Below are 26,036 nucleotides of genomic sequence, written 5' to 3'. Positions count from 1 at the left end.
TCACAGTTTCCATTTGCATTTCAGGAGGGGAAAATATGATAAAATGTAAAGCTGCACGATTCAGCCTACAGAAGTAACTTCTGTAGGCTGAATCATTAAGCAGAAACTTATTTATTCAATTTCTCTTCATTTAGCCTTTTATTTTATCTCTTATATAAAGTACCAGCATGCATAAAAAGTCATAACTGGTTGGTAAATGATGTCATACTAGATTTAGAAATGCTCAATCCATAATATACAGTGTGAAAATACTATCATTAAATATATTGTAGATTAATAAAGAGTACAACAGTAATAAATGTGTTAATGAAGTATCTACTAATGAGTATTAATGTCAGAAACCTTCTTTATAAATGAATAATTTTGGAATTTTGAACTCCTACCTAAAGATCTTATCAATGATGAGTAAAACATCTACAACTGTTCTTATAAACCATATACAGATGAGTTTTACTGTCAGAAATTTGCTTTGTAAATGATGAATTCACTATTTATCAATGATTAACCAATGCTTAACAAATGCTTAAGAATATGTACGTATTATAAAGTGTCACAGAATAGCTGCAGTTTGAAAAAGTCGAAGGACAAACATGAAACTTCTTTAAAACTACACAAACATAAAAGGGTGTTGTTCAGAAGAGGCACTGAATCATAAGAGGAGGTGACAAAGATGATGAGTGGGGAATTTCCTCCAGCATTCACATTGCATGTCGAGACAGAGCAAATGCAAAGCACATTTCTGCTCTGCAGTCTGTTGGTGTCATGCTTTCTGACTGGAATACACCCTCTGACGAGAAACTGAACACACACAGATGAAAACAGCCACAGAGAAAGACGCCTAAACAGAGTTCTCTTCAACAACAAGATGAGGAAACCGCTCGTCTTTCTTCTGCTTTTTGTCCTCTTTATAAGCAGCACAGCTCAGAAAAAAGGTAAGAGCTTATCGGAAATGTATGCTGCCCCATGCTTTCAGTTTCAGGCATTTAAAAGCTGACAAAAGGTGATTTTGTGGAGTAAAAACTGAGAGGTGGCAGCTCTCAGTGGGAAAAGGTCAATAGTTTTTGAGCTGATTTGTAACAGATTTACTTTTTTTTTTTTTTTTAAATTGACAACTTTTAGAGATTTACAGCCGTTGCAGAAACAGTTCACCACTAAATAAGTTAATACTGGCACTCATGATGATTCAGTTATAATTTTACAGGCATTTTTCAATCTAAAAATAAATACGAAGACATAGTTTTTACAAGATACAGAAAGAGAGAGCTTAACACCTACTTGGGGTACCAGTAATATACATTATGTTGTATAGATGAGCATGTTATTAAATTCATTTGGCATGTTGTGCATATTGGCATTATGTTTGTGTAATTATATTATAAATTATAATAAAATAAATTAATTATTGTGTCTATATACTAGACTATATACATATATACCATAAGAAATGGACATTGCCAGAGATTATATATGATATATATAATAGGTAGGTTCTATATTCACAATACAAATAATATGTATTGTAATAATTTTTCAAAATGTCAACATTTTAATTATTTATTATGGAAATATAAATAATTATGAATTTTTTATGATCTTTCTATCTTTTTTCCACTTTTGTTTTATTATCTGGTCCACATGGTCCAAATAAATAAATCAAACTACATATTATATACATATATATATATATATATATATATATATATATATATATATATATATATATATATATATATATATATATATACATAGATGTGTGTGTGTGTGTGTGTGTGTGTATTGACAGACAGATAGCTAGATAGATAGATAGATAGGTAGCTAGATAGATAGATAGATAGATAGATAGATAGATAGATAGATAGATAGATAGATAGATAGATAGATAGATAGATAGATAGATAGATAGATAGATAGATAGATAGGTAGCTAGATAGATAGATAGATAGATAGATAGATAGATAGATAGATAGATAGATAGATAGATAGATAGATAGATAGAGTAACTTTTTCATGTTGTAAATTTGCATGTTTTTTTTTCTTTTTGCAGGGAAAAGAAAAACAAAGACATCAGTCAACAGCACCAAGGTTGATGTCGCTGAGCCCAGAACATTTATTGGGGTCTCAGTCATTCAGACAAAGACTGTCCCAAATGGCACCCAAGCCCCCATTTCAGCTCACTCCCCTCCAGTTCTGCAGTTACTTAGCAACAGCACCCTGGAGTACCTCCGCGGGCCCCTGAGCACCCGGGTCATCCCCATTATTTACTTGTTGACGATTATTGTGGGGATCCCAGCCAACATCACCATCCTGGTCTTGCTCACAACTAAAATTAGAAAGGTGTCCTCTGCAATCCTCTACTTCAGCCTGGCTGTCTCCGACCTCTTCCTCCTCTTTTCCCTCTTCTTCAAGGCTCACTACCATCTCCATGGAAACCACTGGGTTCTCGGAGAGGCTACCTGTAGGGTGATCACGGCCTGTTTCTATGGCAACCTCTACTGTTCGGCTGTAACCCTGGCATGTATCAGTGTCAAGCGTTACCTAGCTGTGGTGCACCCGTTCACATACAAACGCCTTCCCAAGAGGATGGTTGCCGCCTGGGTCATCCTGGCTGTCTGGGTGGTGTTTTTTGTCGCCATCATCCCTGAGCTTCTGGTTCAGCAGACTTTTACGCTAACACAGCTGAACCACATCTCCTGCCATGATGTGCTGCCTCTTAAGGACGCCTCTCACACCTTCCTGCTGTACTACAACCTGGTCCTGACGGTGTTTGGTCTTCTGGTGCCGCTGGTGGTCACTGTCGTGTGCTATGTCAAAATCATCAGAGAGCTAAAGCAGTCACACTTCGACTGGACCATGTACATAGAGGCCAGTTCGCTGGTGTTTGCCCTCTTCTTGGTCTGCTTCCTCCCAGCAGGAGTCCTGCACTTCCTCCATTATGTGCAACTGTTTGTGACAGAGACACAAAGGTTGTACATACATTTTAACTTGGCAGTGTGTTTGTGCTGTCTCCATGCCTGTCTGGATCCCTTCCTCTTTTTAATAATGTCCAAGTCTGCAGGCTCAGGGCTTCATTTAATGACTTTCAAAGGCAAAACCTTGAGCATAATCTGAGAGAGCCCTGCATGGCGGCAGAAATGGACTCTGAGGCTTGTATCTGTTCTTGTTGATGAATGAAACCTTCTGTGGGGCTGGAATCCAAAGAGAAAGTAACTCAACTGCACACATTTCTAAACCAGTAATGGATTTGACCACTGTTACTAGAATATGATGTTAATATAGTATTTGCTTGTGACAAACGATTTGTAAATGCATACATAGATTTATTTTAATGTTTTTAAGAAATATTAATGGACTGTTTTATTTAATGATTATTAAATGATTCACTATATTCATGATTTAATATTTTCATTTGTGTAATGGACAACAGAAGTAAAATGTTAATTTTAATTCAACTGTTTATAATGCAAGAAAGAAATAACGTGCAACAGACTGACTTTAGGAAACTGAGCCTTATATACATGTCATCCCGTATCATGTCCATATGGATGTTTTATGTCTTTTACTGCAACCAAGGCCTTTTTGAAAGGCAACATCATGAAGTTTTCACAACACAAATGTACAGGTTAATAAATATTCTTCATCTGGGTCTGAAGTTTTTTTTTAATCAAGGCTTTTTAAAGAGATGGTTATGTACTATCTTAATAATAATCTTCTTGCTCTGCTTTTTCAAAGAAGTGGAATTTCCTGTTAAGACTACCATTAGGCAGGACGATGCGCCACAAATAGCCAATGACTCTTGACATAGCGACCTTGACGCAAGCAGATAAGTTTCTGCATCCGTCTAAACAAAATATCTCGTCTGAGGTGAAAAAAAAAAAATAAAAAATCAACATTGCAGAGAAGTTTGTTAATATGGACAATGAACAGTCGTCAGCATCCACCTTGATGTTCCCTTAAACCAGGAAAACACAAAAGAAAAATGTTTCTTTGCTTTTTTTGTATTAGATAATAATGATCAATGTTTTAAAAAATAGTTGAAATACAAACTCTTTCATGCATAAATTAAGAAACAACGCTGCGTTATTTTTTTTTTTACATACAATATTTTATTTCTACAGATACGCAATGATGCTTTTTATTTCTTTTCTTTTTTTGTCTTGTCCAGCATTTAGGCAAGCAGAATGATGGTCTGGATGCTGTGTTCTGCTGAGCAAATTTTCTTTGCCAAGGGAAGCTTTATAGATATAATGATCCCCTTGACTTTCTGAATTTTTATTTTATTTCTATGTTTATTTTGTATTGTTGTTTGAATTGTAGAGTTTGTACTGCTGGACCAGAGAGGACAGACAAAAGACAGAAAGAGAAAGGAGAAGAAACACCTCATAAGAAAAGGGAAAGAGATAAAGGGAGAGAAAAGGGAGAGAAAAAAACAACAACTAAAAAATAACCCAAAAACAAAAAGAAAGAAAATAACCTACAGATGTATACATACACACATACAGGCACACACATACATATACACACACATACACACGCATACATACACATACATATACACACACGTATACACACATAATATATATATATATACACATATATATACATATGTACACATACATACATATACACACACATACGCACGCATACATACACATACATATACACACACGTATACACACATAATATATATATATATATACACATATATATACATATGTACACATATACATATACACATACATACATATACACACACACCTCTATGCACACACATACACACACATACATACGTACAAACATATACGCACTTGCCAGTATTAACACATATACATACACATACAAGCCAACTTTAGATCATAGTAACTAAACTATGAATCTAAAAAGTTAAATATAAATGAGAAACAAACAGAAATGAGAAAACTAGCTGCTGTTAGTGAATAAAACTGCAGACGACTCAGTGACTGTGTCACATGCAGAACATGCAGAGTGGAACGTGTTCCGGAAAAGGTGATCATGCCAGTGTGACCCTTCCCACACAAAGGCAAGAGGCACGCCAGGAGTACCCCCGAGACCCGGGCCATCGGCAGCCATCCCCAGGCGCAGACCCCAACCGCCCCACCCCGGAGCCAGCCATGCACCGACCCAGGAGGAGGCAGAGGGGGGTCCCAGCCAGAGTCCCCCGCAGTCAGGGGGAACAGGCCCCAGCAGGCCCGGACCAGCGAGGACCGGCCCCGCCGGGCACCGGCCACCCAGGGCAGACAGAGCGCGGGCCCCACGGCCCCAAGAGCCCAGAAGCAACCCCCCACCCCGCAGGCAGAGGGTCCAGCCCACACCAACGGAGGGCCGGGATCCCCAGACCGCCACCGAGCGGCAGCCAGGCCGCACCCCAGTGCACCAGCAGCGCTCCCCGAGCACCAAGACCCTCTACCCACCCACGCACACAAACACACACACACACACATACGCACACACATGTGCACACACACACACACGCACACACATGTGCACACACACACACACACACACACACACACGCACACACGCACACATGCACCCACCCACACCCACACGCATCCACACTTCCTCCTTAAACACACCCTATACACCCATTCTCTTACACACGCTCAAACTCACACTCTCCTACCCCCGTTCTTTATACACACACACCCCCTCACACACACATCCCTGCTCCCTCTATAATCACCCATTCTTCCATACACGCATACCCCACTCTACACACACACACACCTCCCTACACCCCTCTATCCACATTCACAGTCCTCATTGTACACCCACCCCATCACTTCCCTGTACCACCAACATAACCCCACATACGCACCCCCACCCATCTGCATACACCCCCCCTTCCTCCTATCCCAGCGGCCATCCACTTTCCTAGATTCTTTCACCCTGATCCCCCCACCCCCCCTCTACCCTGACATTCATTCACCACTTCATCCATTGGCTCATGCACGCCCTCACCTTTCTTTCCCAACGTGTCCCCTGTGAGATACCCCCGGGGGAGCAGGGGATAGGAGGGCCCCGATCAGGGCCCCACAACTACCCCCCACCCCCGTCAACGCCCCCCCACCACCCCACACATGCAGCCGATCCAGCACCACCCAGGGCCAGCAGCAGTCCCACCCCCGCCAGGCCAGCCCAGACCCAGGCCCCCTGAACAGCACCACTCCCCCGCCCAAATTCCTCCGGCACAGCCCCAGAAATAGGGGCGTGGCAGGACCCCATTGTCACCCCCTCCCTCCCAGCTTATGAATGATTGTGAAGTGTGTGTTGTTTGCAATTAAAATTGGGAAGAAGTAACCACATCATGTTGGGAGCGGGACCACCAAAGCAGCCCCGCCCACCGCACACTGCATGGCCCGCCCCCCAAAGTATGTCCATGTGTTGTCAGTGTGTGTTTTTTGTGTTATGTTGACTAAGTGTAATTAAAACTGGGAGGTGAACCGATGCTGGGTGCAGCGATCGAGACCACCTTGATGGCCTCTCTCACCATCCAGATCAACGTGTCCACCTCCCAACGCCCTGCCTGTGTGTGGTGGAAGAAGGGAAGGAGGGGAGTCCGGGGATTTAGGTCCGGAGGGAAGCGCGCCTCCCTCAAGAAGATGAGCCACCTGCGGCACGAGGCACGTCCCCCATTCCCGGGGCCCCCGAAGGCCAGGACAGGCCAAGGGCAGCTGCCCCAACAACCAGGGTCCTCAGCAACCCCAATAAAGGAGCCGCCACCGGCCCCAGAAGGCCCCAACGAACCACATGCAAAAGTGGGGGGGGGGGGCAAAGAAGAGGAGGGGCGGGAGAAGGAGAGACAGACCAAGGGCCCACCGCCCCCACACCCCTAGGAGACGCCCCCACCCAGAGACACGTTGCATTCCCTTCTCCTTTACACACCAACACATTCACACCCCCTCACCATCAGTCTGGTATACACACACATCTACACACACATGCACACCTACAGACTCACACATACATCTATACACATACACACCCATTCTAACAGATACACGGCCAAAAGATTAGTCCACCTCCAAAACCCTACATCCCACTCACCCCCCCTGCCCATCACAAAACACCCCTTCTCATTCTACCTACCCTAGAACAAACCGCCACAACTCCCCACTTCTCTCACTGAAGTCCTACCCCCTTCATAATCATGACCCTTCACCCCCCTATACACCTACATACACATGCACCCCCCCACTCCCCCCTACACATGGGCCACTACCCCCCATACACATGCATCTCAATACTCCTCTATATACACACCCCTATCTCCCATGCATTTAACACCAGATTATCCACACACAAGCCCTTACCCCTTCCCACACACACACACACACACACACACACACACACCACCTACTCCCTCATTCACAACCCCAACCCCCCACACAATCATGTACTATCACACGCCCCAAAACCTCCACCCCCACACCTACATGCCCTAACACACTCCCCCTTACACACAACCCTACCCCCCACAAACTCATGCTCCACTACACTCCCCATAAACCCCCCACTTATAAACCACCACACACCTCCTACACCCCACACACTCATGTACTATCACAGTCCCCTAAACCTCCACCCCAACACCCCTCACACACTCCCGCATACACACACCCCTCACCCCCTATACCTTCATGTACCGCTACAATCCTCTATACACACACCGCATATACACCACCGCACTCCCTCATACGTACACCCCCACACATACATGCCTCAACACACTCCCACATACACGCACCCCTACCCCCCATACATTCATGTACCACTACAATCCTCCATACACACCCCATATATACACAGGCACCCCCCCATCCTCAACTATCTTGGGCCCGGGTCCCTCTGCCGGGCACCAGGGCACGGACCCGCTCCCGCTGCAGCGGCAGGTCCAGGTCAGCCCAACCCCCCCACGGCAGGGCCGACCCCCCATCCCCGAGAAGCAGGGGACAGCCCCGGGCACCGGAGCCCAGGACCCGCACCCCGCCCACCCCACAGCGGCACGGCCACCCGTCACGGAGCCAATACCCGCCGATCCAGCCCCCGCCAGCGACCTCGCCCCACCGCCAAAAGGCAACTCCAACCATTGATCAACCCAAGGCCTCCCGCCAGGTCTGGAAACCTAGCCCCCCCAGTAATGAAGCAGCCAAGATCCCCGTCCAGGGGTCCACCCCAGACCCATAGCCACCTGAGCCACCCAGCCACTCCCCAGCCCCGAGCGGGATGAGGTCACACTCTCCCCCCTACACTAAGTGATGGAGCTGATCACAGGAGACCAGAGAGAGTGAAATTCAACTGACTGATCCTTTGAGGAGGCAGACATCATTTCCATGCTGATGTAATCTAATAACAGATTTCTAAACTGCTGGATACACAGATTCTGTTTGCTTTTCCAGTTCACAAGGATAGTTTTCTTTGCAATGCACAGGCTGCTGAGGATTGGTTTTGCTAAATTAAACCCTATGTTATTTTCACCTAAGTGACTCAATAGGCACAATTTGGGGTTTGCAGGGATATTACATTTAAACCAGTCTGACAGATCTTTACATACCTGGAGCCAGAATCTCTGGACAGGTGGACAAGACCATAAGGCATGGTAGTAGCTGTCAATCATGTTGTCAGTACAGTGTGAACAGATATGTGAGTGTAACAGACCCATCTTGAACATCCTGTGTCCCGTATAATGAGTTCTGTGTAGAATTTTGAATTGTATTAATTGCATGCTTGAATTCTTAGTCAATTTGAATGTGTTTGAGCAGATTTGTGACCATTCATTTTGACTGAAGTTGCTGGATAAGTCTGCTTCCCATTTAGAAGTTGGGAGAGAGATGGAATCTTCTAGCTTCAATAGTAATCTGTATATTTTGGATAGTAGCTTCAGGGCCTTAAGATTTAGGAATTCTGCAACCCTTATAGGTAACTGTAAGTTTAGTTGATCAGTGGTGTATTTCTTACTTATAATAGATTTAAGTTGGTGGTATTCTAAGAATTTGGTGCTGCTGAATTCATACCGTGAAGAAATTGCATCAAATGGCAGAAAGTTTCCATTTTCTACTATATGTTCTAACTGCTTTACTCCTTTATTCTTCCACCGAGGGAAGTTTATCATCTTTTTGTTTTGCAGGAAGTCAGGATTGTTCCAGATGGGTGTGAGCTTACATGGAATAAGCGCAGACTTGGTTACTTTCAGGAATTCCCACCAAGCCGTTAAACTGGAGCTGATGTTAATGCTTTTAAAACACTTATATGACTTGACAGTTGAGCTGATGAATGGTAAATCAGAGATGACTAAATCCTCACACAATGCTTGCTCAACATCCAGCCATGGCTCATCCAAAGAACTTGGATTAAGCCACTTGGAGATGCATTGCAGCCTATTACATAAGAAATATTGATTAAAATTTGGCAGGTCCAACCCACCTCTGTCTTTGGTCTGTTGTAAAGTTTTTAGACTAATGCGGGATGGCTTGTTTTTCCAGAGAAATCTGGATATGTGGGAGTCTAGTGATTTAAACCAAGTGGAGGATGGTCTGATGGGAACCATTGAGAAAAGGTAATTAACTTTTGGTAAAACCATCATTTTAACAGTGGAAACCCTCCCCATAAGTGATATGGGCAAGCGGTTCCACCTTGAGAGGTCATCCTCCACTGTTTTTATTAGCTGATCATGATTTAACTTTATTAGTTCGGTTAGTCTGGGAGAGATTATTATACCTAAATAACTAATATTTCCTGACTGTATAGTGGTGTTAGATATGTTTTTAAAGTCACAGTTAATGGGCATTGCTGTAGTCTTTAACCAGTTAATAGAATAGTCTGATATTGATGAGAATGTATTAATTAGTGTGATTGTTTGAGAAAGTGTTGTTTGTGAGTTGTTAAGGAAAAGTAAAATGTCATCTGCGTAAAGACTAATTTTATGTTCAATATTTTTAGCTTGAATTCCTTTGATTTCTGGGTTTTGTCTTATGCTTTTTATTTCTTCATCATATTTTACTTGATTTTTTAAAATTTATTTTGATATATTATTCAAATACATTTATTTCATATTTATGTAATTTGAATATTCTAAAAAAATTTAGCTTCATCTTCTTCTTTTCCTGTTTGTCAATAAAAGCAAATCGGGGTATTACAATGTTTGTATGCACATATTTATTCTGTGGTCCACTGAAGCAATAAATTTACTAACATACCATCCCCACCTATAAATATACCAGAAAACAGCTGTTTATTGTATACACGAAAGGCTTAAAAATATAATATAGCAATAATAGTAAAAGGGTCAAAATTTTGAAACACTGACAGGATAAATCCTGCGACCCTGAATTGATTAAGCGGTTAGGAAAAAATAAATGAATGAATAACAGAATAAAAACTTACTTGGCATTAAATTTAGTTTAATATCTTGTGTAATTTAATACACAAGATTAAATTATCTTCTTTATCCCTCAGTGAATGTTTTAGTAAATTTTAAAGCAAAGTGTTTAGTTGTGTTTAAACACCAAAATACTTGGGTTTGACATTACATCTACTGATGACATTTGCTCTTCTTACGGACATTAAACAGGCTCTTTCTTAAAAAAAAAAAAAAAAAGCCAAAAAAATTACCAACAACTTAAAAAAAACAACAACAAAACAACCACAACAACAACAAAAAAAACCCTAATCTGAATTTATAAAAGATGATAACCTTTCTAGTGAAAGAAGAAGAAATGGCAACGTTTCTGATCACGTTGAAGAAATGGCGCCATCTGTTGGTGGTTAACTTCGGTGCAGCCATGTTAAAATCCCTCAGTATACACTTTACTCAGCATGACGAATTAAATTCACATATCAGTGTATTCACTTGATTCACGTGAGACTGGACTGGAACAGATGAAGAGTTTAAAGATAATAAAAAGAAAAAATAACACGTCTTAGCAGGTTGGTTCCTGACAATGAACCAAACAAAGCTTAATCTGCTACTGAACAGGCCTCAGGTCGGTTTGTTTTGTTTGCTACCACCAGTGAACGCTTGCCGTTTTCGTCTGTTGGTATCAGGATATACAAAGCTGCGATGACTCACATCTTATCTCACAGTAAAGTCACATTTCAGGTGTTACAGATGCAAATGAAGCGTTAGCTGTAATGCTAATATTACAGCTAACGCCTCCAACATCAATGCATCAACTCTCCATGCTTCTCCTCTGGCTTTAGGGGGGAAACATTCAGCAATATCTCCATGTGTAACACAAAGAAAACATCTTTAATCACTATTTAATGATCACAATGTATGTCTCTCACCTTACAGCGATTCTCTTTGTCCAGGTAGAGATGTTTGGAGGGAAAGGACTGTGTAGGCCTTAAAGGTAGTCATATAATCAACCTGGTGTGTCTACAAGATGACAGGAATTGATTAAGGTCATTTCGAGAATCTTCAGACAAACATACCTATAAATGTTTGTTAGTAGGCTGAAATAATCCACAAAGATCAGAAATGAAGCAGCAGCTTTTATTTCATGACATTCTTCAGGAACCAACAGTAAACATTCAGCAGCACTGCATGCAATGTTTGTGCATATCCTCAAACACATGAAACACACACTGCTCAAAGAAAAAATACACAGTTAATACACATTTCAAGGCAAACATGTGACATAAAAGCCAGTGCACACACAGAACAGGAAAACAAACAGAGCTGTCATCACTTTAACTTTAGGCACAAATGAAAATGATCTGTATAAAACTATATCATCATCATCAAGCTGGACAGCAAACATGTCACACTGATACAGTTTAACTTCATGGTTGTCCCATTACAATCATAACTGGCTTGAATTTATTCCAGACAAAAGCTCTGTTTCCACCAGTAGCTCCGGACTGGTACGGTTTGGTATATTAAGACCTCTGTTGCATTCCCACTGCCAGCTTCCTTTATTCAGCTACATGACGTGTGATGTCATGGCAGGGCAACGCCTTCTTTGATTTATATGAAGAACAGTGAAAATCCAGCAGTTTTTAATCTTGTTTTGTAGCATTAAAAATTCCACCATACATGTAAACATAGTGTTCCTTTTACAAAGTCGTACAGGAAGCGATTACTCTTTTGACAAACAGACTGCAGTTTTTTAATCTCCATCCATTTTGGTTGGATTGATAAGTTTGGGACCCCAACAGGGGGCATCCAAAGAAGTCAGTTTGTACTGGATAGTCTGGCATCGTTCCCAATTTTTTGTCTGTGGAAACAAAAATAAAATGCATTCCAACCAGTACCACACCGAACTGGATCCACTGGTGGAAACACAGCTAAAGAGATTCACCTCATGACAGGACATGAAAGTCTGTCAAAGTGACTCCACCATCTGATTATGTAAGACAAATGTTTTATTAAACGCATGCTGAAGAATGGCTGAACATACTGTACTGGGATTCAATGTTGGAAATATTGTTTGGTTCATCTCTTTTATAACTTTGCTTTCTTTCACAAACACAATAAACCAAAGCATTTAAAGAAGCAAAGTCAAGCCTTTTTCTTTTCCATACCATCCTTCAGTGTGTTTTTGAGTCTGTACAACACAAACCAATCAGAAGCAGCTACTATGATGTGTGCACAGCAGAATCCTCTGAAAGGCTTTGTGGGCAGAGCTAAAGCACAGCAGAGAGGGAGAGGGAAGCGTCTGCGGCATGTTTGCATTAAAATTTTTAAGCTGCACGTCAATTCACATTTCAATTTTACCCAGTTCAGATTTCAAATAGTGTTGCAGGGATTTTTTTTATACTGGAAAGAAAGAGAAACTCATTATTCACTCTCATTACTCCTTTAAAATAGTTCAGTAAAAGTCACAAATGAGGCACAATGGACAACTTAATCAGATTTTACTGAAACTTTTTTCTCTTTTTTGTTTTTGGTCATTGCATTATTATTTATACCTGAACTCCCACTGGTTTTGTAAGCAACCGTCAGTATTAATAACTCAAAACAAAGAATTTTTGAAACCCCAACCAAGGCGATTAATCTATGTAATAAAAACAGAAGACAGGATGAGAATATCTCACTAAAAGGCTGTTACTCAGTCTGTCTGGATTTGGTTTGTCTAACCCACAGACCAGTTTGACTTTTATATGTTATCTGCTAAATAAAGGTTTAATATCCACATCATCCCCCTCACAGACATTAAATCAACAGATCATCCCTCCTCTACATGTTGCAGACTGTTTCTTTCCATCCACGCTCGTAACAAATTTCTGTATATATTTCAGTCTTTTGCCTCCTTCTGTGTAAGCAGGGACGGTTTACTGTCAGGCTGCATGGAAGCACCAAGAGTGAAGACAGTTATGGCATCACAACACTGCACTATATGAACGCAGAGAGGCTTCACCAAAATGAGAAAATGTGGTGTGTGGTTGGCTAATGTTTCGCTTCTCGGGGGTAAAACTCGGCCAAGGTGCTCTGAGGGATCCTCTTCAGCATTTCTTTGGGGAAGATCCTCATTAGCTGCCATCCAATGTCCAAAGTCTCAAACACACTCCTGTTTTCATAGGCACCTGGACACACAGACAGTTCATTATGATTAAAACAAGAATATATTTTAAAAAATATTACAAGGTGCTTTAGGAGATGGAATCAGGTGAGTTACATCCAATGGATGTTTACAGAAATGCAAAAATAAAACGTGTGATTTCAGTCGGTCAAATGCTTTAATAAAGAGCAAAAAGCCTGAGTTCAGTACGAAAAGAGCTCCATAGGTGGTGCTTCAAATAACAAAAAACCTGAAAGCTAGCAGGCATTTATGGATATAAATGGTTGAGAAACACACAGGCCAACAAGTCTGGGATGCTACTGGGAGCGGGGTCATTTAAGGCTTAAATGTGGCCCAAGTTCACTGCAGGAGATCTGACATGGTCACTCATAACATGACTTCTGAAGCAACAGAAACAATGAGCAAAGCTTCTGGTGGTTTATTTACACGTACTGCTACAGTGCACTGCACCTTGGGAAATGAAGTTCTTCTCAAACTTGGTCAGGAACTCCAGATACAGCAGGTCATCTGCTGTCAGAGCCTCTTCGCCCACTACCGCTTTCATGGCCTGGACGTCCTTACCGATGGCATAACACGCATACTACAAAAACACACACACACACACACACACACACACACACACAGAGGCAGAGATGGGTGGTTAAGGCCCGGAAGTCAGTAAGTTAGCAAGTAAACCTTTATCTATATAGCACTTTCTAAGATATTGATCACAAAGTGCTGTACAGTAGACCGATGGATTAGTAAAAACAGATGTAAAAATATGTGTTTTATTTGCTGTTTTAAAATGCTCCATATAGTCTGCAAACATCAAACTAAAGGGGAAGGTGTACAAGAGTCTGAGAAGGCCCTGCTGCCTTTAGTTTTCAGCTTTGTATATAGTCTTGGTATGTAGGTTCCTTGATGTGTGCTGGTGTCCGACCATTCAGAGGCCTATAAATAAGGACCAAGTGTACCCCGGAGAGGATGCGGAGCCAATAAAGCCAGTCAAGTAGCAGTGATTAAAACTTAAAGAAGTAAAATCATAAATAACCATTTCCAGTTCTGTTTGGCAGGTATTTATTTAGTAAATTATAAAAACCTGGTGGTGATGAAGCGGCATTGTACTTACAAGCTGGTTGGAAACATCAGAGTGGTCTCTGCGGGTCATTCCCTCCCCAATAGCAGATTTCATCAGTCGAGACAGAGACGGCAGCACATTTATGGGGGGATAGATCTGACCAGGGATCATGGGTGTATGAATTAAAATGGCCACAGAGGAAAGCATGATACACGTGAAGCTGCTCTTCATTACCTGTCTGTTGTGAAGCTGTCTGTCCACGTAGATCTGCCCCTCAGTGATGTAACCAGTCAAGTCCGGGATAGGATGAGTGATGTCTGGAAGACATTTGAGCACACTGTAAAAACAGCACTGGAGTCATTAGCTTCATATGTTTGTGTGACAGCATGTGTACCATCATTGGGCATGGTGAGGATGGGGATCTGGGTGATGGAACCGTTGCGTCCCTCTACTCTGCCAGCTCTTTCATAGATGGTGGCCAAATCGGTGTACATGTAGCCGGGGAAACCTCGGCGGCCTGGCACTTCCTCTCTGGCTGCAGACACCTGGGTGGGGGATTAAATACGGTTACATCCTGCCTCCGTTTCCTATTTGTTGCATTAAGATCAGAATAAATGCTCTGAAAATGCGTCTGACCTCGCGGAGGGCCTCGGCGTAAGAGCTCATATCGGTCAGGATGACCAGGACGTGCTTCTCGCACTGATAGGCCAGGTACTCCGCTGATGTCAGAGCTAAACGGGGTGTGATGATTCGCTCGATGCTGAAATTATGAAGGAAATTTGAGTGTTTTAATACTACGGTACCTATGATTTGTAAACATTTAAACATACACTGACTTTTAAACCCGACTCTTCTGATTCCTGCACTTGTTGACTATTACATCAAATGTGAGCAATATGTGAAAGTAGAGAGTTATTTATAGTTTCTGTGCTTAAATCTATTCTACTAGATTTAAAAACGGCCAAAATCGCTGCCTGGAAACGAATCTTATAAGATAAAGCTATATATACATTTTTTAAAAAGCAGATGTTTAGTGAAAGCTTTTACGTTGGGTCATTGGCCAGATTGAGGAACAAGCAGACGTTGTCCATGGATCCGTTCTCCTCAAAGTCCGACTTAAAAAACCGTGCTGTCTCCATGTTGACCTGGCGACAGCGAGAAGACAAACTTCAATAACATTGTTATACATGTGATAGATGTTTTCAGTCAACTTGTCTTCATGGTCTTCGTACCTGTTTTCACTGTAGCTCTGAGACATGTTTCATGAAGACATGCATGTTTTACAGTCTCTATCCTCTACGATCATCACTTACTGCTATTTTTAGGTGAGAAAATGAAGCTCCTCCCACATGGACAGTTGAGGAACAATGCAACAGAGGTTGTTTTCTCGTAAGCTCAGTTTTTCATTTGATAGAACCACATGAGTGTAATAAATAAGTAAGTTAGGTTTAGGTGAAAAAATAACAAAATAAGAGACTATCAAATCACCATAATCAGAAAAACATAAATAAAACAAAAATACATGTAAAAAAAAATAAAATAAAAAAAATAAAATAATATACATATATATATATATATATATATATATATATATATATATTAATAATAATAATGTACATATACGCCATAGAAACTCCTGTAAGTCTCAATGTGTCAATTAAGAGCAAGTTAGCTAAATATATTTATAAATAACTGTGTCAATAACCATCACATACTAACTACATTTTTAATAAAGAATACACAACAGACCTGGCAAAGCTGTCAGCTTTTTAGAAATTATGCTGCGTCAGTCAACAAATATGTTGAATGATGATTTTTTTTGGGGGCTAAAATAAATCATGAATTAGTCTTGAACTCTTGTCAAAACGAGATATAATTTTATGAAGACAATATCTTGACAATTTTAAGCTTGTTTATTAATTTGTTTGTTTTCTATACGGCTTAGTCCATTTAAGGGTTACTGGGAAGCAGGAGTCCATCCCAGCAATCATCGCCCTGGACGTGACACCAGTCCACCAGAGCCAAGCTGGTTTAGTGTTTTGGTTTGTATTGGCTCTGACTGAACCTGTTGTGCTCGCTACATTGTAAAATGCTTCACATCAATCAGAGCTTTTAAACAAGATCCTGCATTTTCAACCCGCTCACAATTTCAGTATGAAGCTAAAAGTTGTGGAAAACTAAAGTCTGTGGCAAGATGCTGAAATGAAGGTTAAACTGACTAAAGGTGAAACACATTTTTAAGCTTTTATTTATAAAAACTGAAGGAAATCTTCATCCTGATTATTATTTATTGGGAATTTAAAGCTTTTATCAGGAAATCTTTCCCTTTCTATCATGTTTAAAGTTACAGAAGAGTTTTCTAGTTCCAGAAAACAGGAGTTATATTATCGCTTTGGTTTCATTCATCTGGAGAAGTGCCTGATGATGATACCATTTATGAAGACATTTAAAACGCAAGCAAATCAGAACTTTCTTGTTTTAAAAGATGAGATGTGTTGAAGCTGACGTCTGGCATTTACTGCATCGTAACAAACATCAGGTTCTCACCCCCATGGCTGCAAATACGATAGCAAAGTTGTCCTCGCTGTAGTCCAGCACGTCCTTCGACTTCTTCACCAAACCGGCTTGGCGACAGATCTGAGCTGCAATCTGACAGGAAGACAAAAAAATCTCAAAAGTATTAAAAATGACTCAGGTGCGTTGCAGAAAACCAGGAGATTTACAGCAGTCAGTTCAGGTTGAAGATGGCCAGGTTCAGAATTAAAAACACAACAAATCCTTCCATCACTTTAATTTAGTGATTTTCTGAGAAATGGCTAAAATGTTGAAACTCTGAGTCTAACAGGACTCAGAGTTTCAGCTGCAGTTAAACCCCAAACCAGCAATACTGCAACTGCATGAAACAGACCATTCGTCCAGAAAGAGAATCAACACCTGGTTCCACCTTATATCAGTGTTTTTCAACCACTGTGCCGTGGCACCAGGGCTGTAGCACCAAATTTTGGGCCCTGTAAACTCTCAAGGTCAGTGGGCCCCTTCCATGCCAGTGCACAAGGCATGTGAGCATATAAAAAAGAAGGGTATTTATTTAAAATAAAAAAGCATATTCAGTTACAATCATATCAAATTATATTGATGAGTGGTTCTTTCATTCACCTGAATTGATGTACTTGGCCTACTTATGCTCAAATACCTAAAACATTAAGCTACATCTGGTTTGTGTACTAACATTTGGATCCATGACACTCATGCAAATTTTGTTTTGCAGAATTTTGAACTCCACAGGTGACTCCATCTGAGCTCACTGACGTTACACTTGCCTCCGGTTGCTGTCGGGCGGATTAAACCATTTTGCGTCTCCAAGAGGGGCCCACCCCCCAGAAAGTTCAATATGTTGGGAGGACTGTGTGCCATAAAGTTCATTCTCTCAGTTCCTATTATCAACATATTTTAAATAAATTATGACACCAATTATTTGGAAGGCCCAATTTACTCGAAATGAAAACTTAAAAATTTAAAAAAAAAAAAAAAAAAAAAAGGATTTTAATGGGCCCCTCTCCCTACTCGGGCCCTGGGTAGTCAGGTCCACTTTTCCCCCCACTACCACACCCATGCGTGGCACACTAGTGTGCCGTGAGAGATTGTCAGGTGTGCCCTGAAAAATGACCCAATTTAACCTAATTGTTCTAAAAAGCTGCTCTGTCTTAATCCAGACAGGTCCCAGTCAAAGACAATGAAATTCCTTCTTGTATTTATCTGATTTCTATTCAAGAGGCCATCAATGAGATGGACTGTATACTAATTATATGGCCTTTAAAAAAACATTTTGGTTGGTGGTGTGCCTTGTGATTTTTCAGTGAAAAAAAGTGTGCCTTGGCTCAAAAGAGGTTAAAAAACACTGCCTTATATCACCAGATGACAAAACACATGGAGCTTCAGTCTTAACACGATGGAGTCTGGAGGAAACGCTCACTCTGCTGAGCTCATAGGGCTCGTAGCCACTCATACAGAACACATTAACATGTTTTCACTGCTGATGAAGAACTTTTTCAGCTAACCTGCAGAAGAGCTTAATAAATTTACTTATCAAGTTTATATTCAACATTTCTCTCAATTGCTGCATGTCTTCATCTCTGACTGCTTCCATCCACACTGTTGCATTTTTAATATCAAAATGTCACATTTTCTTTTCAACACTGCTGTCTTCACGGTTGACCCAGAATAGGTGAAATAAAAAAAAAACTTGGACTAATGTTTCATCTATCATGGTTCAGAGGCTTGTTTGTCCGTTCAGACTTAGCTTGAGTCGAGTTAGATTTTGCCTTCAGTTTGTTTAAAGCTCTGAAGTTATAATGTAGATTAAGATTTAGACGAAGTAAGCAGAACATCTTTTACCTCTATCATCATTAGAAACATGAGACTAATGTCCTCTTTCTCAAGAGGACACATCCGGAAAATCAGGCATGAAAATGATATTTCCTCCACTGTTCTCCTGATGGAGTCATCCTCATCCTCTTCCTCTCAACTGCCTGCATTTTGCCAAACAAACAGAGTTGCTTTATGGTTCAAAACTAGAAGATGAGTGCGAAAATGCTCTCAAACAAAACACCACATACAAACAAAACACCACATACAGAAGACTTATCAAGCAATCTGTTTGCTTTGGTATGTGCTCCTTTTCTTCGCTGCTGGGGAACAAACTGAGGAAGTGAAACAATCTCTGCTTCATCAGCAGCGAGGCATCTCGATTGCCGGGCAGAGAGTCGGCTAGGCCAAGGCAGCTCTGGCAGCTGGTAACTTGGAAAAAAAATGTCAATAAAATGGGAGTGCTGAATCGTATTTGAAAAGGTTACTCTCTGTGAGTTCGAGTTAGCAGTTCTGGTCGCTGTTCTTATTTTTGTTTGTTGTCTACAGCCACGGCACGGCGACGTTGCTAGGCTACATTAGCATTTTCATACACAGACACACTTTTCAGAACATAAATCCATTTTAGCGAATTAGTTACTTCTAGCTCCATAGAAACACTTTACATTACAGAAATGCATGGTCAACCTCAGTAAGGTGTGTGTGTGTGTGTGTATGTGTCCTGTTTACATACATGCATGGGATGGGAAAACGATGGCCCACAATACATTTGTAAGGATTTGACAAGTTCAAAAGCTTTTTTTAGGATTGCATCTTGGCTTTAATAGTCAAGTTTGAGATCAGGCGTTTGATTAATGTAAGCTGCTAAGGAACACACACCGAAGACTGGTGTGCAAGGTGTGTGTTTACCTCATTGTGAGGCAGACCAGCAGCAGAGAAGATGGGTATTTTCTGCCCCCTGGCGATGCTGTTCATGCCATCAATGGCAGAGATGCCGGTCTGGATCATCTCCTCAGGATAGATACGACACTGAGGGTTTATCGGCTGGCCTGTGGAAATATACACACACACACACATAAATGTAGTCAGAAATGTATGAGAGCTCTCTGGTTCCATTTTACTGATTGCCTCAGAAGCAGAGATATACCCATGATGTCTAAGAAATCTTCAGCCAGCACAGCTGGTCCTCTGTCAATAGGTTTACCAGATCCGTTAAACACACGACCTAAAATAACACACACACTTTTTACAAGGCTGTATGGGAAAATTTGAGTTGTATGAGACAAAAACAAACAAAAAAATCACAGCAGAGAAAAGATATAGTTAAACCAGCAGTATCAAAGTGGAAAATTACCCAGCATGTCCTCAGAGACGGGTGTCCGCAAGATGTCCCCTGTAAACTCACAACTGGTCTTCTTGGCATCGATGCCTGAAGTCCCCTCAAAGACCTGCAGAGGGCGGAGTAGAGCAGCAACACAGTTGCCTCAAAGGCTTTTGGTTTGAGAAGCAGTTTTCTTCAGCTGCACAAAGACAACATTTCAAATATCTGGAGCTCATGCAGTGATTTCCACAACAAAATCTGTATTTTTTTTTATTTAAATGTTTTCTGATAGCAACAAGTCAGCAGTAAAACCATCATCAAAAGTTAAATGAAAACTTCAGGCGATGCTGATAAAAGAGTACCTGCACAACGGCCTTGGAGCCGGTGACCTCCAGCACCTGCCCGCTACGCTTGGTACCATCAGGCAGGGTGAGATGGACGATTTCAGCGTACCGCGGAAACTATTGAAATGCAGCATGAAAAACAGCAGGAATAACACTCAGCACTGGTTAACACCTGCCAACTCGAACTCCTAAGATCACCAACCACCTCTGTCAGCTGCGAGACTCAGATCTGACTTTCAGCAGCCACATCAAAGCTTCATTAAGAAGAAGAAGAATCTAAAGTTCAGTCTGTTTGGTCATGTGAGTGCAGTCCACACCGTCCCGAACAGGATTAACACACAGCCTTTTTATGCATCGTGAACTCTGAAGCGGCATCTCTGAATGTCACTCAGTTATTGATGGATGAAGGAGGTCGGTGATGATGAATGAAAACTTGATATATCTCTGGTTTTTATCATTTTTAAATAAAATAGTGACTATATAAATGTAAATATGATAAAATAAATAAATAAATAAATCACTGAATGTTTTTTGTTTTGTTGTTTGTTTTGTTTTTGCAAATGAACCTTTACATAAAATCTCAACTTAACCTTTAGGTCATATTAAAGATGCATTACGTAACTTCCAGACCTTTAAACTCCGCTTTCCGGACCTGGTCGATGACGCGGTGACATCTATCATGTATTTCTGAGCCGGTGCTGCCAAGCATCATTCTGAGGCTGAGAAACTGCAATATATAACTTTTACATCCGAGATGTTGCAGCAGAGTTTACCTTCATAGAAGAAAACACACTGAACACACCGCCGCTGATTCAGCAAAAAAACACAGTAAGATTTAAAGACAGAAAGAGACTAGTCATAGTAAGATCATCTTTTACTGGCTGGAGAGAGTTAACCGGTCAGGTAAAATACAAGACGGATGCCGGACTGGCCGTCAATAGGGGGCCTATCACTGGGAAAAAGTTCTGTAGTGTGTCTTTAAATGGTTATGTAATGAAATAAAGAAAGTCTAATGATATGAAGAATAACAGAAACAGACACTCTTCAGGTTTTGTTTCTTAGACGGTAATCAGAAATAAATGGATTTTAGCGGTCTAGTTTGAGAGGATTAGCAGGAGCTTTCGCAGGTATGAAGACAAGAAACATTCCTGGCAGTTTCACGTCAGGAGGTTCTGGTTAGGATTGTACTTCATCAAGTCATTTGTACAAGTCTTCTACTAATTTTGTTTAGGTCTTTTGAATCAGTTAAGAAAGAAACTTTCTGTCCCGGTGACTGTGGAAGAGAAGCATAGAGTCGTTCTCACCTTCACCTGATCCAGGATCACCAGAGGACCGTTGACTCCAGACACTGTTTTATAGGCTGAGGATGCAGGACAGATCAGATACACATACTGTAGAAATGCAGCCGTAACACATCGTCAGTGAAATTCAAGCAGTTCAAATCCTCGTACTCAGCATCAAACAAATAACTAAAAAATAAATCTATGAAACAAGCCATTTTATGAACCGAAACATCTTCTAAACTGTTGACTCATTAAAATAATCACCTCTGTCAGACATCAGCTGATCATGTTTCTACAATAGGAAGAAATAAGGGTGTTCTGATGCTGTTGCGGCTTTAGGTTTCCCTGGCTTCTAACAGCCTTTTCATGGTAAGGGAGACTGTTCTCACTGCTAGCTACTACTTTCTGCAATGCTATTCTAAACTAGAGCCAGCTATTATTGAAATAATAGCAAATGTGAATGCCCATTTATTGAACTATGCTGAATGATTGGAATGAAATTTCATAATTATGTGTACCTGTGTACCGGTGCACAAAATGGACCAATCGCTGAGCTGAATTCCATTTCCTCCAATCACAGGAACGGATTTCAATATATTTGACAAAAACTTGAATAACTTAAAAAGTTTAAATGTTGCAAAGAGCAAAAGTCATAGAACATATCTCCCGAATGGGAGATATTCAAAGATTTTGCAAGAAAAGACAATGGAGATCGGGACCGAGACGAACCAGACACTGCAAACTGGTGCAGAGCTCCGAACCCTCGTTGAAGCTGTTTTCAGCTCATTATGCAAAAACCGACCAATCGCTGTGCTGAATTTCAAGCCCCATTTGGTTGGAAAGACTTCCATCCAATCACAAGGCTGAATTAGTTTTTTTTACAAAATGCTAAATATCTCAAAAACTACAAAGATTTGAAACGACAAAAGTCGTAGCACACATCTCCCAGAGGAGCTGCAGGGTTTGAGATGTGAACAATTAAAGTGACCTGAACGATGCAGGAGGAGTAGCGCGGCAAAGTTTGGCGGAATAATATTAAAATGGCCGAACAGGATCTCAATAATGTTAATGCCCCCATGGGCATTCACATTAATAATGTATTAAAATAAAGAGAATATGGTGCGACAGTGTGTTCTAATGCTGTCTTTACGCATAAAGAGCAGGAAGTTGTTAACTCATTTCTTGCTTTCTTCAAAAATAATAATCATCCATCGGCTTCCCATTGCCTTTTGAGCAAATTTAAAGGTTTATTGATTGTTTTTAAGTGTTTAAACTCCATGGGACCACCCTATCTTAAGGATCTACTGCAGCCTTATATTCCTCCCAGAGTCCTGAGGTCAACCGATCAGCTCTTGTTGGCTGTTCCGAAAGTTAAGCTAAAGACCAAGGGGGACAGAGCCTTCGCTGGACCTAGACTTTGGAACAGTCTTCCTCTGTCTGTCAGGTCTGCTCAGTCCGTAGGCCAATTCAAGTCAAGTATTGCACCTGAATTGTCTGAATTTACAGAAAAAATAAACAAACACTGAGATTAACTTAAAAAAGTAAACTTTTTTACTCATCTAAACACACATGGGAGAAAAACTAAACGAGACATGGTAGTTTTATGCTGTCACATGACGAGTCTTCTTTCAGTAACAGAATATATTCCCTGAATTTATCACCTCAATCCCTTCATTTACAATGTTTAGTGATTTTTACTGTCAGAGATCTAAGCTTTAAGTAAAAGCAAGTTGTCATTTCATATCTGGACTTAGACTAGAGGGACGTCCCATGATTCACTGAGCACTTCCTCTTCCTCTCTCTGCTCCTTATCTTCCATGTAGAAGCAAAAATGACAGTTTTGGCATCATTAACATATTTCTCCTCTTTTTCAGGTCTTCCTGGTTAAAAGCTGCAGTGCATGTTGTTCTGTCTTTCCTGTCCTCTCCACCCCAACCAGTCCAGGCAGATGGCTGTTCTCCCTGAGCCGCGTTCTGCTGGAGTTTTTTCCTTCCCACTGTCGCCTCATGCAGCTCGGGATGCAGGATTGTATCCAAGTCAAGGTTTGATGCAATCTGTTGCTTTTCCTTATCTAGGCTATTTATTATGAATCGGCTTGAAATTATCTGTCTGTTAAGTGGCGCAATACAAATAAAGTTGAATTAAATTGGTCTTTTTTTCCTCATCTTGTACATTTTGTTTGGTTCAGTCAGAAATACATCATTTCCAGACTGAGATAAACAAGTGGTCTGTATGATGGAAAACTGCTGTGCAGTTCAAAGCCTAAAACAAAAAATTCAACTAAAATGTCAATAAATCAAACTTTACGTATCTTTTAATCAATCTGAAACTTGACCATTTCATCATATTTACTTGGGTAAAATGATGGAGGACTGGTCTAACAGGCACATCAGTACTGCTGTAAAGTAAAGATACTTTTTTCAGACCTGAAACGTTCCAATTTTTTTGTCAGAAATCAATCATCTGTCTGACAGATGGATAAATAAACCTGATCGGTTGTTTCAGAGCTTTTTAGGCCTCCTCACAGTTTTGTTTGCCTTCCTCACATTTCCACTCATCTTCCTAAACAAACAGTTTATGTGAACTGATGCTGTGGACGGACTCACTCAGGCGAGGCTGCGAGATGTAATCCCGGCTCGCGGCCATCACGTGCTCCCTAGCGGCGGCGGACTTGGCGCTCGGAGCGGCGGCCATCGGTCTGTTCCCGCTGACCGCAGAGGAGAGCTCGTTCATGGCTCCGTTCATCATCCCTCTGAGCGCCTTCATCGCCATGTTTTCACCTGCAGCAGCTGCAGCAACATGCGAGTCGTGACGGCCGCCGCGCATGCGCCGTTCGCACCTGCTGCATCAGAAACTGGCAGCAGGATAATTATTTTATTAATAATTAATCTACTTTTGTTTTAAGGAAGCAAATCCTAAATCATCGGCTGGAGATAGAAAATATCGTCTTTGTAATATTTAACTTTGGCTAAACTTTTTTTCTAAAACAAAATAAATCAAGGTTTTATTCAGATTTTTCAGATTCATAATCTCATAGTTTCAGCATAAATCCGAATTATGACTTTGACTCTGCATTTTAACTGTATTACTTGTTTTTATTAGGGTGGAAGTTCTCATGTGTAACCAGTTCATTTCACATGCATTTATTCTAAAACCATTTAGCCGTAGTTTATCTTTTAATGTCACAATTTGGTTCTAAACTAATCTTCAGAAAAAAAAACCAAACATTTAATCTGTATTATTTTACTAAATTAACTTAGCAATGCACTCCACATAACATAAAAATTTATGGCAAGGTAGTTTTCCACATTTCCAATTATACTGTATGTTAATAACTGAACCTAAAAATGTCAGAGTAGTTTTCTTGGTTGTTTTTGCTATTTCAGAGTTTGCCAGTATAAAATGCTTACTCATGCCTTGTATAAATAGTCAAGGAGCTGGTGGTGTAATAATGTGGAGGATATTTCCTTGGCACACCGAGCATGCCAACCAGGCACCATACCAGACCATCTCCATCCCTTTATGGATGATGCACCATGTCACAAAGCTCAAATCTTCTCCAACTACTTTCTGAAACCCAACAATGGGTCACTACACTCCAATGTCCTCCTCAGCCACCTGATTTCAGTCCAGCAGAGTAGCTTTGGGACGTGGCAGAAGGGTAGAGTCTCATTATGGATGTGCAGCAACTGTGTAATGCCATCATGTCAATATGAAGAAAAATATCTCTATGAACCTATGAAAAGCACACAACATTGATGCTATGTAAAAATAAAAATCCAGAATAGATGTTGCGTTGCTGACTGTTAGACAGCTCTGACAACCTGGATTAATCTGAAAGAAAACCACATTAAGAAAGATTCAAACCTCATTTCTCCCACAGAGGGTACATCTACTGGACAATATTAACACCTGGTTGTATCCAAGAATGACAGAAAACCAGCAGCAGTTATGTAGAGAAATTTTTATTTATCTCATTTTTGCGCCACACTTCTCATTGGTCAGTAGAAGAACCTCAACCATATAAATACTTCTCATCAAAGGCAAAAGCTTGTTTAAAACTAAACAAATGAAAAGAAATTATAGTCATTCTGGTTAAAAATGAGCTAAACTTCCAGAAAGCCA

General features: G+C 40.8%; 2 protein-coding genes across 2 annotated transcripts; one reads left to right on the top strand and one right to left on the bottom strand.

Moving 5' to 3' along the window:
* The first annotated feature begins 811 nt into the window (after positions 1 to 811).
* LOC306768006 (proteinase-activated receptor 3-like) lies at positions 812 to 3,555 on the top strand. The gene is made up of 2 exons (XM_079256203.1): positions 812 to 932; positions 2,045 to 3,555. Exons 1-2 carry the CDS (start codon positions 866 to 868, stop codon positions 3,106 to 3,108), a joined length of 1,131 nt encoding a protein of 376 aa, XP_079112329.1. The 5' UTR covers positions 812 to 865; the 3' UTR covers positions 3,109 to 3,555.
* A 9,853-nt stretch (positions 3,556 to 13,408) lies between these two features.
* On the bottom strand, positions 13,409 to 24,701 carry LOC306767926 (V-type proton ATPase subunit B, brain isoform-like; the record flags this gene model as incomplete). Its single annotated transcript, XM_079256098.1, has 14 exons — positions 24,518 to 24,701; positions 21,933 to 21,988; positions 20,647 to 20,745; positions 20,318 to 20,411; positions 20,111 to 20,188; positions 19,873 to 20,012; positions 17,146 to 17,247; positions 15,646 to 15,743; positions 15,235 to 15,358; positions 14,993 to 15,143; positions 14,833 to 14,915; positions 14,650 to 14,754; positions 13,992 to 14,121; positions 13,409 to 13,545 (listed from the first exon to the last, which is right to left on the bottom strand). The coding sequence occupies exons 1-14, from the start codon at positions 24,681 to 24,683 to the stop codon at positions 13,409 to 13,411; spliced, it is 1,563 nt and encodes a 520-aa protein (XP_079112224.1). The 5' UTR covers positions 24,684 to 24,701.
* Between the last annotated feature and the right edge of the window lie 1,335 nt (positions 24,702 to 26,036).

Source organism: Telmatherina bonti (assembly GCF_933228915.1).
Source record: "Telmatherina bonti genome assembly, chromosome: 17".
NCBI classification, from domain to species: domain Eukaryota; kingdom Metazoa; phylum Chordata; class Actinopteri; order Atheriniformes; family Telmatherinidae; genus Telmatherina; species Telmatherina bonti.
This window is presented reverse-complemented; position numbering and strand designations above follow the sequence as displayed.